We start from the raw sequence: 13,285 nt of genomic DNA, 5'->3' as shown, positions 1-13,285 counted from the left end.
CGATGACGATGGTGATGGGATGATGTGCGTGGCTTTCCAGGTTGGCGGTTCTGATAACGGACGTCGGATGATTTCGAGGCTGTAGGGCTGGGGCGCTTGCATACTACCTTGCCTGCATTCCTACCTTGCTGATGAAGTTAAGAGGCCTGAAGAGTCAACGTGTCATCGACGATGAAGGTATCAAGGCTGAAGACTCTTGGCTGATTTTTGGTCGCTGACGATACCAAGTACCTGAAGTGGATGATCTTTGGACTTGTTGCGCTCTTTGCTGTCGGCTCAGCCATCTGCCTCCGTCTGTCGGGCCCCAGCGCTCGGAGTCGGCATCGGCATTGGATTGGGCCGTTGGCAACGTGAGCTCCGATTCTCTGTTTGACGCCGAACGCCAAGGCTCGATCGAGGAACGGTCGAATCGCGCCATCAAAGCCAACAAAAGTGTAGCGTCTACCTGAGATTCAATCCTAGCCAACTGCCGACTTCAATAAAGAAAAATGGACGTGGAACCTTGTCTATTGGATAATTGCCAACGGCTTCGTCGAGGTGAGAATCCGGTCCCTTGAAGAAATGTAACTGCAGACCACCTCGCTCTTTCGTTCTTCGGGATGCCGTACATGATGACGAAGAACAACCAACCACCTGGCAGCTGCAAGGTGCCGGTTGGGGTCGTCTGATGCGGCCAGGTACATTATGTTGACGGCCGCAAAGTGGACCCTCATTGCATAGGGGGCCGACGGTCGAGCACCCCCTCTCGGCCCGTGTTCGAATCGCCGTCCCGGACCAACGTAAGTGGAGCCGTCTCCGAAGCGGCAAGGTTCTCCACAAACAACTGCTTTTGGTCGGAGGCTGTCGTTTAAGCAGCCATCTCTGACATCGTTCTGGGCACCAACGTTTAATCCCTTTTCGAATGACACTGTAGCAATTCATCGCTATGGCGCAGATTATGTGAATAGCTTCAGGAATTTCTGAAAGTTGAAGTAAAGCGAATGGCTTAAGGAGACGGCGGTGTAAGTTACGTGGTCTTGCTCAGGTGGAAAAGCAAGCAATGCCAGCTTCCCCACCGCACTTTCGCATACAAACCAAACTTGGCTGTGCGACATTGAATTCCACTTATACGCAATACCCTACATAGCTCTTGACCTTGGCCGTGCTCAATACGAAAGACGAACCCTTGGCGCAAGCATCGGACGTAGCCGAGAGAAATGAATCAGAGGGTGGGAAGCGGGGGAAGAAAACAGGCGCTACTTGAACGACACAACTTCCGAGTACACTTGAAACTAAACATTTGCAAAACAAGAGTATTGTCGCCTCCTGAGAATGATAATCTAGCGTTACTGCGAATAAGTCGGCACTTATGTTGTACAATGGCCATACAACGCGACAGATATGCACATTCACAGCCTTTGAGGCTGAAACTATCCTTAGGCCCAGCACTGTAAATGGACTTGGCAGACATGGGTCGCGAGTCGTTTGGCCCAAACCGCAGCCCTGCTGGGTGGAATGGTATTCTACATCAAACAAGTCCATTCTGTCAAAGTTTTCTTGTTTTTGAAGAAGAGCGACCATGTCTAAGAATAAAAGTGAGATTTACTTCAAACATCCCTTTCCAATTTCGAGAGGCCGCAGAGGTTGACGATTCAGATGTTCTTAGGCCACGGTTTGAAGTTGATTGTTAAAAGAGGCTTGCAATTGAAAATTGTTTCTATTCGAACTCGGCAATCAGGAAGTAGAACCCTCTTCGCCTGAGACACTTGACCAAAACGTTTCGCATGACATTCTTCGGGAAGACACTCTCTTCACATTGACTCTAATGAGCTAAAGGGGTCGCTCAGCGATCGATGGTCTCTTCACGTGGTAATTCTTGAGGTCCAAAATGGCGACGAATCGACACCGATGCCAGCGGTCTAGCATACGAATGAATCAAAGGAGAATAGGTCAACTGAGTGACAGCCCCTTCTTGTAATAGGTTATCAATCTTGCTTCAGCGGCCGTCTTGCCCGCTCGCTGGTCAACCGTACGCCGCATTGCGGCACCGGCGGACTATTTTATTGTTCCCAGAGGAGGGGACGGTGAAAAGCGGTGTCGTGTTTGCCGCCCGGGCTGAAAGGGGAGGAACTTTGCAGTCATTGATCCATGATGTGACGCCGAAACAATCCTGCGCCGTATGTTGCGTTACTGACTTTGACGCTGAATCGAGGGATGACATGATTATGGACTTCACACTTTCGAAATCGCCCGATCGTGTGAGACACAAAGTACCGCTGATTTCCGCATCGTCAATTGTGGCTAGTTGAAAAGGCTAGGGGGTCGTTTCTTTCGATACGGCTGCGGAGGGCAACTGCCATTCATTCCCGGAACCAATGTCGGTCGTCTTCCCTACAAGGTATCACCTTGATATCTGCTTAGGCGACTACACCTAGGATTTGATGCAGTTGAGCAGCAATTAGAGCTACTGGGATGCCACCTTGGACCATGGGAGAGATGACGGAGAAAGATTGTCCTTCTAACCATCATCTTTGCGTTTTGAAATGAAGACTTGAGGGGAGGATCAGAGGATGGCTGGATGGAGCTGTCGAAATAGACAAACAACGAAAAGCGACTCTCGACCCACGATGGCATAACACCTCGATCGTCAAAGTCCGAGCCCAAGAAAGAAGAAAGAAAGGCCCTCCAAACTGAGGCCTCCCATTGCTTCACAGCTTAGCAATGTGATGACGATAGTGAGCTGTCAAATGGCAGCCGGAGACTGCAAGACACCAAACACAAATCATCCGATGACCAAAATCACCGACAGTAACCCACGGCCAGCCAGCATCGAAGCAACGACAAACAAAAGGCCGACACTGTCGATCAATGGAAACGAAGCCCCCCCATCTCGGAAGAGACCGAGAAATGGTCCCCCACAGCTCACCCAAAAACCTATTCATTTCATCTCCCCAGACTCCCGGGAACATTACAGAAACGACGTATCCGACGATCCGCAGAGGTATCCGTACGAATACATCATAAAGTACAGATACCCGCAGCATGACAAAAGGCGGAAGTGGGAGATTTGCAGCTTTGCATGAACGAGGAAGGGGAACCCACAAGTTCTCCAACGTTCCAAAATGACCAAAAAAAGAAGGATAGAAAATAACCTCCGAAATGAAAGGCGGAACTGCGCCTCGCATCCTTGGGAGGTGATGAATGGGATCATGGGATACGGTCCAGAACATCCAGGCTCTTTCTCATAAATTCGCCTTCCTTTTCTGGCGTGCGCCAGGCTGAACTCTTCCAAAACGTCCCCCAGCGCATGGATGGGATGGGATGTGGTGTAATCGCCCCCTCCCCTCTTCTCATCTTCGCCGTTCCCTCAGTGAACCTTGACCGCAGGTTCTGCTCTGATGTGCATAACGAAAAGAAACCAGAACAATTGTGCAGGCTTGCAGCCAAAGAGCGGGAGAGAGAGTCGTCGGGGAAGCCGTTCATCCCATTGGGCGGAGCCGAGCGTTTCGTCCAAATTGCGACCAGGGTGCCGTCCGACCAATCGCGGCCACCCGTTCGTCCAAATCGTAATCTCCCGAAAGTCCCTCAAAGTTGATCTTGTGGGGTAAACCGTGAGGGCCGTTGTTCTTTTGCGACCCCTGTACTTGTGCCTGTGCCTGTGCGAGAGAGACACACACACTGAGAAGGTGAGATGGTGAGAGGTGTGAGGAGGGCCCAGGGGGAGCGTGGTTGAGATCATTTGACAGGGCCGATCCCCCTTGTTCCTTGCATAGACCTTCCACGTCCTCAAGTCTTGGCCGACAAAAAAGTCATCCGAAGTGACAGTGGTTCGTTCGATTTCGTTTCGATTGGTTGCTTATTTTGTCTGATGATGGTTATCTCGATTCGATATATTCGTACCGTACGGATAAGATGGTATGAGCTGATGAATCTCGGTGCCGTCGGAGTCGTCCGCAGACGGGGAAGGATGATGATCAATGCGGATAGTTGCCGTCCAATTTCCCAATTGTGAGGCGTTTTGAAAAAAGTCCGGGGAAGGTCGCTGTAGGGCGGATGTCACCTCACTTGAGGAACATCACTTCACCCCGTCTTCAATATCACCCTCGCCAACCGTTCTGAGCAGCCAATGTCACGTTGCGAATAATCACTCTTGGTAAAGATATGTTTTCCCCAAACACTTCGTCGTTAAAGCCAGGTCGTCGGGAGTAAGCCAAATCAAAGTCCCTCGCGCTCGATGTCTCAATCGCAAGGTGACTTTCATCTGCGCTCATCCCATACGTCCCCCAAATACAATTAGAAGATTAGGTACAAATGGTATTTGTTTTTTGCATTCCGTTAAGATACAATGTACAAAGAGAAGAATGGGCTCTTTTTTACATTTCCTCTTAAGACTCCCCAGCAAAAAAGAGAACACCCGTTAAATTTGATCGTAAACTGCCGTAGCCTTGGTTGGCTTTTCCTCAGAAGAGATGTCCAGAAGAACAAGGAATTTATGCGAAGGCGAAGGCGGCAACACCGGCGACGGCGGCCAGGATGGCGGAGCCGGTCAGACCAGCGGCACCGGCAGTGACGGGAGTCTTGGTGGGGGGAACAGCACTGATTCGGAAAGTTAGCATCTTGGATTTTTGTCTTCATCTTTGATATTGGGATAGTACTCACGTTCCGTTGCCACCGGTAGGGACACCAGGGATGGTCGCAGAGGGCTTGCTGGGGGTAGGGCAAGGGATCTGGACGGTCTCGTAGATGACAGTGGGGATGACGGTGGTGACGCTGGTAGAGATGGTCTTGACGGAGCTTCCACCGCAGACGGAGGCAGCGGCGCTGGTAGCCAGGGTGGCGGGGGCAGAGACGGAGGGAGCAACGCCGCCGGTGGTGACGGGGACGGGCTTAGCACCGCTCTCGGTGGTGGGCTTGGGGACCGCGGGGACGGAGGGGGGAGCGGTGCTGTTGCCGCCGGAGGGGGGAGGAACGACGACGACGGGAGCGGTGGCGGTGGGCTTGACGCCGGACTCGGTGACGGAGACGGCGGGGGTGGTGGGAACGGCCACGACGCTGGAGGAGACGACGGTGCTGCGGGCAGGGCAGTTGGTGACCTCGGGAGCGCAGGAGGTGATGGTGAAGTACTTGGTGGAGAAGACGGTGGAGGCGGGCTCGTCAGCGGTGGCCATGACGGCACCAGCGACGGCAAGGGCGACAGCAGCGTAACGCATTTTGAATAGAGTTATTGGGGGTTGGGTTTTTCGTGAAAACGAAGTTGTTGGTTTTGTTGGATTAAGAGAGCGAGTGTTTTGAAGCAGAGAGCTTTGGTAAAGAATGGACGACCGAAGTCAAAGTTGAGTCAAAAGCGGATGCTTGAGATTGATGAGGCTTGTTTGGCTGAAGAGGGAAGGAAAAGAAGAGGTTTGAAGGCAGATGGGGAGGACGGCAGCATATTAATAGGCCATGTTGGACAAGTGCGAGTCCTTTACTCAAACGGCCCCTCTCCCCGGTATGAATGGGCGAGTGAGAATGAGAGTGAGAACAAGGTGTGTGTGTGAGAGTGAGAGAGTCAGTCAGGTCCCCTCCCGTTTCCTCCGCTAGGCACTCCGCCAACAACGCCCATGAACGGCAGCAGCAAGTGAGAGTGAGTGAGCGACATGGAACGAGGCACACAGGGTGGGAAATTACACGACGCCTGCTAACATCCGGCCCCATGAACGCTAATCCAGGGGTTTGGTGGAGAGGTTGGATGGCACCAAAAGAGCACCTGGGCGAATTGGCCCGTACAGACCAGGCCGGCCAACGAACCCTTGTTTTTCACCCCGGCCTTTCCGCTGGGACTCTAGGCCGGGGTTAGATCCCATCTGCATAGCGCTACATTAGTGGCAGAACGTGAGGGAAAACGCCGTTGCCACCTTATTTGCTGGACTGCAGTATGTGGTCTCTCGCATGGCTGTAGCCTGTGGGAGCCCATGGTCAGGAGAGAGAGATGAGTTGTGAGCGCTTATTGAGGGTCGAGAACACGACCGGATAGGGCGCCATTGCTTAATGGTAGCCGCTGGAGTTGTGCGCCGGCCCCGTTAAGCTTCATTGGATCTCTGGCGCCTCTTTCAATTTCCCCGTTCGTGTTGAGCAATGAAGCACAGCAATCTCGCTCTCGACTTATTGTACGCTGACCACTTGCGCCAACGAAAAGGAGAGAATGAGAGGAAAGAGGCAGACATCCACACACACACTTGCAGGAGAAAAGCCGCTGACGCTAGCACCATATGACAGGTGCTGGGCGTCTATTGAACGTCCAGCTGGACACTCTGTCAATGGGTGAATGGCTATCAACCATATGAGCGTTTGTACACTGGCGGTGAAAAGAGTGAAAGAGTACAAGTGGCTGTTCATGGTCGGGTTCGCCAATCTCGGGCCCTCTTGAGAGTTGGTCAACGCTCTGTGCCTCCTCTGATCCCGAGGATCCTGGGAGGCAAGGTTGCCCAGCACGAGTCAATGAATCAAGGACCATGGAACAATGTTTGAAAGCGAGCCAAAAAGTGGTACATTTCGTGGTCACAGGGATAGAATGTCTGATTGGGCAAGTGGATGGTTCGGTGACACTTTGTACGTGGTACAGCTGGCAAAGGTGTGAAGCTGTGCGAGGCGAAGCCTTTGCTGCCGTACTCGGTACTTGAGTGACTGAGTGGCCGTAGTCTCGCAGATCCAGGCCGTCGTTATTTCGCTCAGTCGCCTCGCCTTACCCTGTCTCGTCGGCTGGACAAAGTGGTCGTCAGTCTCCGAGATGCAGCCAGGGCAGCACGGGTGAGAGTGAGACGAGAGATCGGAGGAAGAGGAGGTTAAGAAAAGGTTTGCCTGAGGAATGCGGGAGCGAGCGAGACCACGTTGCTGTGGTTGAAACCAGAAGACCGACTTCATATCCTTAGATAGGGAGAGAGAATGTTCCGTAGGGAGAGACATCCCGCGGCATTAGTCGCCTTGAGATTATTCAGAGCTAAATGGCACAAAGGAGCGGGAGAGCTGAGTGCTGAGGCAGCGAGGCCGCCCAGCTGAGAGAGATGATGGGTAGCGGGAATGCACCGAAATGTGGAGGTGAAGGACGATCATCTCACCAAAGGGGGGAGGATTCGATGACGGGTGCAGCAGCGTCAGCGTCAGCGGCAGAAGACAGTGACACTGCCATGGTAGAGCCTGGACAGGACAGAGAATTGAAGAGAAGAGAGAAAGAGACGCCAACAACACAGAGAGAAGACGAGGAACAGGGTTCTCCGCCAAAAGAGGAGAGAAAGAGACATCCTCGGGCCAGAAGACAGGGGTACCGGTTTCCCTTGGCAAAGCCTTGTTGTGCCTTGTGCCCTGTGGCCTGCGCCTGTGCTTTGCCCCTCACCCTTTGTTAATTGACCCTGAACATTTTGGAAAGAAAGTCTGACATTTTAGCCAGGGGTAAGGTACTGTACATAGTATAGTATAAGGTAGTTGCACAAAGTAGGCATAACTAGAGGGAGTAGCACAAACGTCTGGTTTCTTGAACTAATGCAGGAACAATCTGCGGAAGCTGTGGGCATTTTTGTTTCCCAAAACATTTCAACGTCCTTTCCACCCGAGTACGTACAGATTTGGTAAATACGTACCCGGCACGTGCTGGGTTCATCGCTGACAGGTACGTACTTGTAAGATCAGAAAGCGCAAATGATGTTCACAACTTCCCCTTTTCAGTCTTGGACTCGTCAATCTTTTTCCCTTCCACGAACAACTCCCCTCCAGCTCCATGGCGGTCTAATTTCCTGGTGATGGCTGTCACTCAAAGGAGAGCCACTTTGAGAGTATCCATCGCTATTCAGTGGGCCACACGGCAAATCATCCCCGTATTTTTCAAAGAGGAGAATACTGTCACCCAACACAACCACACCACGGCCCACAGTCCACGACATTAGATCACTCACACAGCATACACAACATGTACGGAGCCGCGGGAGTCGGGAACGCCAGACTCCAAAGCAGGCCCTCACAAAGGACTCGAAATACGGATACCGACTCGAGAATCGACAGGCGATATGTACGCAGTAAGGCCTACAGGGATGGACATTGGGTAAACAGACCCTAGTCGCATTCGAACCGCCCCCCTTTGGATCTCCAAGCCTCTTTTCCCCTGTCAATCCCTGTGTCCCTCCTTGGTCGTCCACTGTCACCCAAAATCTCCGCGGCTTCATCCAGCGTCGCTACGCAGCAGATCAGCATTGTCAACACGTCAGAATCACGGACCACTGCCCGTGTGTTTTCAAGCTCAAAAAGCCAATCTTAATCTCCAAAATCCTCTCTGCAGACCGCCCCGGCACTTCATAATGCCGCTTGAACCGGCTTAGCCTCGACGTCCCTTCTCTTCCTTGGACCAGCCACCACCGACTGACAACCTGTATGCCACGATGTCTTGGCAGGGGTGTCTGGACGCCGCCTCATCCAAAAGTCGCGGCGCTACTGGCTCTTTCTATTGAATGAGTGCTCGTGCTTCAATCACTTGATGGGAGTTGCGCGACGCCCAACAGCGACATTGTGCGACGGCTTCTTGGACGCAATGAGCAAATACCCCGGTATGGCTACACGGAATGATTTGGCTCGAGTCTCGACAGTCCAACCTTTTGCAAATTGCATAATCGACACATCCTTGTTGCTTATCATCAGTGGTATCTCAGCAGGCCCCACGAGGCACGCAGGCACGCAGGCCAAGGGCTCCAACGAGCTGGCCTTCGCGCGTTTCACCACGGTGGATGCACAAGATCGTCTGATGCTGCCTCAACCCGCACTCCCATGCTGCATCAACCCTTATGACGTCGCATATGCCCTGCTCTATCCGTACGAATACCTACGAATTATACGGCGCAGTGGGCACTGACCGATGGTCGGCCGAAAGTGCTTGATTACGGGCATGATATCAACCTTCGCGGCTACTTTCCGCGAGAGGGCCACTGGAAACAAAAAAAAACTGGTTTGTTTGACAGGACTGGATTCAAGGAGCAATGATAACCTTAATCAGCCGCGACTCAGTGCGGCCACCCTATGAACATACACGGCCAAGGTCGAGCACACCGGGGCCACACCATTGCAAACTTGAGTTCGGCTCTAGCTACTCTCTTCCTACCTCCGGCGCCCCAGCGGCCTCATCAGGTCGACTGCAATTTGGCCACACTGCCACACGCCACCGGGCCATACCTTGTTTTCCCGCAACTTGATCGATCACTAGGCCGGCAGGATGACCACTTTCCAATAGGAAGCGCAATTTCCAGGCGAGCGCCATCGCCGCCATGTGCTGGACGGGCAGTAGTGTGCAAGAAGAGGCGTCCCTCAGCATGTTTGGCGCATGGAGAACATTGTCTCCTTACCAGACTGTCGGTGGAAAGCGTCACACTCACGAATTGAACGTGTCGTGGAACTCTCTCGCGTACGAACACAAACAGTAGAAACCTGTTCCTGCTAATCATCTGGTCGTTTTCTCAAAACTTCCGATCATCCATGGATCTGTCGAGTCGGATGAACCATGCCGCTCCGCTTCACCAGACGCTCGGCGCCACATCAACTCGTAGATCATGCAGCCAATCTTCTCGGATCTTCATACCGGTTGCCTATCACTATCCTCTTCTTCATCGGAACCGGTGTGACAACTCAAAATCGAGATGGTTTCAATATGCTATTTCGAGTCGTGGAAGGTCTATCTCTCTTCTAGGCAAGTGGAAATCGGGCCCAGTTCTCGCTCCACAGGTCGACCCTACCGCTATAATTTCGTCCAATACGCTACTTCGAGCTTCCTCATGGATGAAAGGTAAAAAGAGAGGAGCAGTCCGGCCATACGAAGAGCAAATCTCGGGCAATTTTTCGAAACCCACCTCTGACCCCGCAAAATTCCGGAAGAAGTAATGCTCTCAGCACCGTCATTGTCAGGAAAGCTGTTCGGGAGCCGAGTGTGTGCCACTGCTACCGATCTCAGAGTTTCAATCTGCATACACACTCTAAGTAGTGTATGCTGACTTCAGGGGCGCTTACGGAGTCAAGATTTACGAGTTGTTTACTCTGTTCTGCTCAGGTTTACACGACCAAAGGAGGTGCGAAGAGACCAAGCGGCGAACCTTCTCGTACGCGGTGTCTTATACACTTCCATTCTCCCTCTGTCTACGTCAATCTATACTATCAAACGGCCTGCCGTACCTATTACATTTCTCAACCCTCCATGTGTATCTCTTTGAGCACATGCACCAGGTTGTAAAGCGAGACCGAAACAGAGTGAGAGCCTTCTGGCTTACAGACAGTTCCACGCCAGTCGAAGCCCCGGGGTTCCGCGTACTCAGTTGGACATGATACTCCAGACCCAAGTCTGGTCACTAACCAAATTATGCACTGTCGAGCCATGGTTCACTTGGGAAGACTCAGGTGAACCATACGCAAGGGGTCCACGTCTGTTTCTCCGTCATAAGGTTCTCGATAGCATCTAGAATCGCGTCTCAGGGCCCATTCTGTGTTTCAAGACGTTTTCAGAATGGTAGGCTTCTTGTTGACGATTTACCATAGCGAATTTTTATTCTCAGAGCCCCTTGGCTCTTGCCTATCCGCGGGTTTGATGAGACATCGTCTGAATAGGTAAGGTACTTTACACACACCGCCGTGTCTTCAAAGCAGATCACCAAGCTCAATCATACCATGTCTCGGTAGAAACCAAGACAGGACCCGGTAGCACGAACTCTGATATCCCTCTCGTATACGAACAGGCAACGACGGGACACTGATGACGACCGAGACTCCAATCACAATCTTGCCGGGGCAGCATTCCCGCCATACGGGAACACGGGAGCCGACTCCAGCCTGGCGAACCCGTACAGCTGCCCTTTGCTTTCAGCCACTCGAGCTTTCCAAGCCGTGAGGTCCTTCACCAAGCCTTCTGTCGCCTTCTGGTCTGACGGGTCCATGGGCTCCTCGTTGTGGCCCATCTGCAGCATCTGCGATCCCGCCATGGCGACTCCGAGACCGAAGTCCTGTTCGTCAAGCAGGGGCTTGACGCAACTCTTGACGCCTTTCTCGAATATGTCCTTTGGCAACCTCGGCTCCGCACAAGCAGGCCGCCCGATGCCCACGCCATCGAGCCCAGCTTGCAAGATATCAACCATGGCACCGACCGAGCGGACGCCGCCCGTGACATAGGTCCTGGTCTTGCTCACGTGAGGCACGATCTTCTCCGCGAAGTCGAGGAAGAAGGCCTCGCGGGCCCTTGTGCTCTCCCTCTTGTGGTGCCACCCAGAGCTCTCGTACGTTCCGCCGCTCAGCTCGACAAAGTCAAACTTGTGCTCCTCCAAGAGCTGGCACAGCTCCGAGGCTTCCTCGGTCGTGAATCCGGACTCCTGGAACTCGACGCTGTTGATCTTGATGCCCATAACGAACCCGGGACCTGTTCGCGCGCGGATACAGTCGGCGACGTCGGTAATGAATCGAGCACGGTTCCGTAGCGAACCGCCGTAGTCGTCTGTCCGCTTGTTCGTTGTCTGCGAGAGGAACTGCGCCATCAGGTAGCCGTGTGCGCCGTGGAGCTGAAGGCCGTCAAAGCCGGCCTTTTCGAGGTACTCGGCGCAGTGCACGAAGCCTTCCGTGAGCTTCTTGATCTCCTCCAACGTCGCCGCATGCGGCTTGGCGAACGTCATGCCCCCAAAGTCCGTCACCAGCTGGACGTCCGAGGCGGAGACAGGGTCCGACTGGATGGCGCTGACGACCTGACGTCCCGGGTGGCCGACTTGTGCGAGGAGGAGAGAGCCTCCGGCCTTGCCCGCCGCGGCTATGCGGCGCCAAGTCTCGAAGCGCTCGTCACCCTCGACAGGCTGGTGCTCAAGGGAGATGGCTGGGTTTCCGGGTGCCTCGAGGTGGGCCGGGTCGATCATTACGTTGCCGGTGAGGAGGACGCCCCAGCGGCCGGTACCCCAGTTGCGGTAGAGGTTCAAGAACTCTTCGGTGGGAGCGCCGCGCTTGGAGGGGTTGGCGACATCCCATGTGCACACACGCTCTGACATGGCGCCCTTCATGAGGCGGTTCGGAGCGACGGCCGTCGAGAAGGGGAAGCTCAGCGGCTGGGCCAGAGGTGTCGGGTCGACATCCTGTCGGCCAGGATAACGGGGAGTCATCTTAAGGTTATAATTGCTGACGACTTTCTCTCGGTAGGTATTTGATCTGCTGCAGACTCGTATTCCACGGGTGAAGATGCTATTCGTGACGGGTTCAGGCTCGACGATTCGACGATTCACTCGATTGGATGATTGCAGAGGGATGCAGAAGTCTGTACTTTACTTGCGAGCCAGGCCCTACATATGGAACGACCGACCACTCGGGGAGAGGGGCCCTTCGACAGCAAACGTGTGGATCTATATCTGTGGTCCGTCCCATTCGAATTCCGTTGCGGAAAGGGTTGCGCACATCGTGTGGATTTGGCTTGGCCCTCCCGCTGGGAATTCCGTTCTCTTGGGCCTAGAATCAGGTTACGGCTAAAGGCCTCCCGCGCCTCCAGGCCGCGCAGCTCGTCCGAGACGGAGGAGCAAAAGCCTTGGGAAATCGAATCCACTGCGGCAAAACGCATTGCTGAAGGTATGCAGGCATTTGCCTCGGCATTAGAACTTGAAAGGAGGGCAATGGATTTTGCTGCCGTCTTTTTCTTTTCTCCCCCCTGTACCCCAGTTTAGGTGCCGGGCCTTGTGGGGGGATACACCGATACAGCGAAAGCAATCGAAGGCGGTGCGGGCCGGTCAGGGGTGTGTGTAAGTTGCGGACTTTTTGTCACTTTTTTGGTGGCGTTTGAACATGTCACCGCTCTTTGGGGTGCGGATGGGTTCATCGTGCGGCCTGTCTCGTGAGGTGGGATTGAGTCGTAATGTCTGGTTCTTCAGCCGAAGTTTCGACGAAGCGATATCTATCCTTTTACTAAGCCGGTGGACGCTATGTTGACATGGTGGAAGCGGGTAACTTCCGGTATGGACCACAACTCGTTCGCTCAGGGCTCATGTACCAGAAAGCGCTGTGGTGACTTTGGGTCGCGAATGCCGTCTCAATCTTTATGCCATAACACGGCCGAGAAGCTTGGTCGGCCGCGTCCGTCTGCTGAAGAAAGTTGGTCGTGAGTTGACATGAATAGCGGGGTTGAATTGGGAGTTGGGCGGCGGACCCCTCCTGTTCCCACCGAACCCCCCTTCCCCTACTAACCGCGGTTCATCCTAGCCTTGGGATGAGGGCCCATTTTCTTTTCTTCCTCGTAACGTTATAGCTGATGCTTATAAATCCGAGAGTTTTTCGAGTCAAACAATAC

General features: G+C 53.5%; 2 protein-coding genes across 2 annotated transcripts; both read right to left on the bottom strand.

Annotated features, from left to right (window-relative positions):
- Positions 1-3,937: 3,937 nt before the first annotated feature.
- HER10_EVM0003943 (GPI anchored serine-rich protein) lies at positions 3,938-5,577 on the bottom strand. The gene is made up of 2 exons (XM_035473604.1): positions 4,639-5,577; positions 3,938-4,575 (listed from the first exon to the last, which is right to left on the bottom strand). Exons 1-2 carry the CDS (start codon positions 5,187-5,189, stop codon positions 4,470-4,472), a joined length of 657 nt encoding a protein of 218 aa, XP_035335888.1. The 5' UTR covers positions 5,190-5,577; the 3' UTR covers positions 3,938-4,469.
- Positions 5,578-10,732: 5,155 nt separating this feature from the next.
- HER10_EVM0003254 (NADH:flavin oxidoreductase/NADH oxidase) lies at positions 10,733-12,324 on the bottom strand. Its single transcript, XM_035472938.1, has one exon. It carries the CDS (start codon positions 12,111-12,113, stop codon positions 10,752-10,754), a length of 1,362 nt encoding a protein of 453 aa, XP_035335823.1. The 5' UTR covers positions 12,114-12,324; the 3' UTR covers positions 10,733-10,751.
- Between the last annotated feature and the right edge of the window lie 961 nt (positions 12,325-13,285).

Source organism: Colletotrichum scovillei (assembly GCF_011075155.1).
Source record: "Colletotrichum scovillei strain TJNH1 chromosome Unknown Contig00003, whole genome shotgun sequence".
Taxonomy (NCBI): domain Eukaryota; kingdom Fungi; phylum Ascomycota; class Sordariomycetes; order Glomerellales; family Glomerellaceae; genus Colletotrichum; species Colletotrichum scovillei.
This window is presented reverse-complemented; position numbering and strand designations above follow the sequence as displayed.

Excerpts from the sequence above, each read along its gene's own strand:
- HER10_EVM0003254 (XM_035472938.1), bottom strand. The coding sequence starts at position 12,113 with ATGACTCCCCGTTATCCTGGCCGACAGGATGTCGACCCGACACCTCTG.
- HER10_EVM0003943 (XM_035473604.1), bottom strand. The coding sequence starts at position 5,189 with ATGCGTTACGCTGCTGTCGCCCTTGCCGTCGCTGGTGCCGTCATGGCC. Across the intron at positions 4,576-4,638 it reads CCTACCGGTGGCAACGGAAC|TGCTGTTCCCCCCACCAAGA; the intron begins GTGAGTACTATC and ends TTTCCGAATCAG.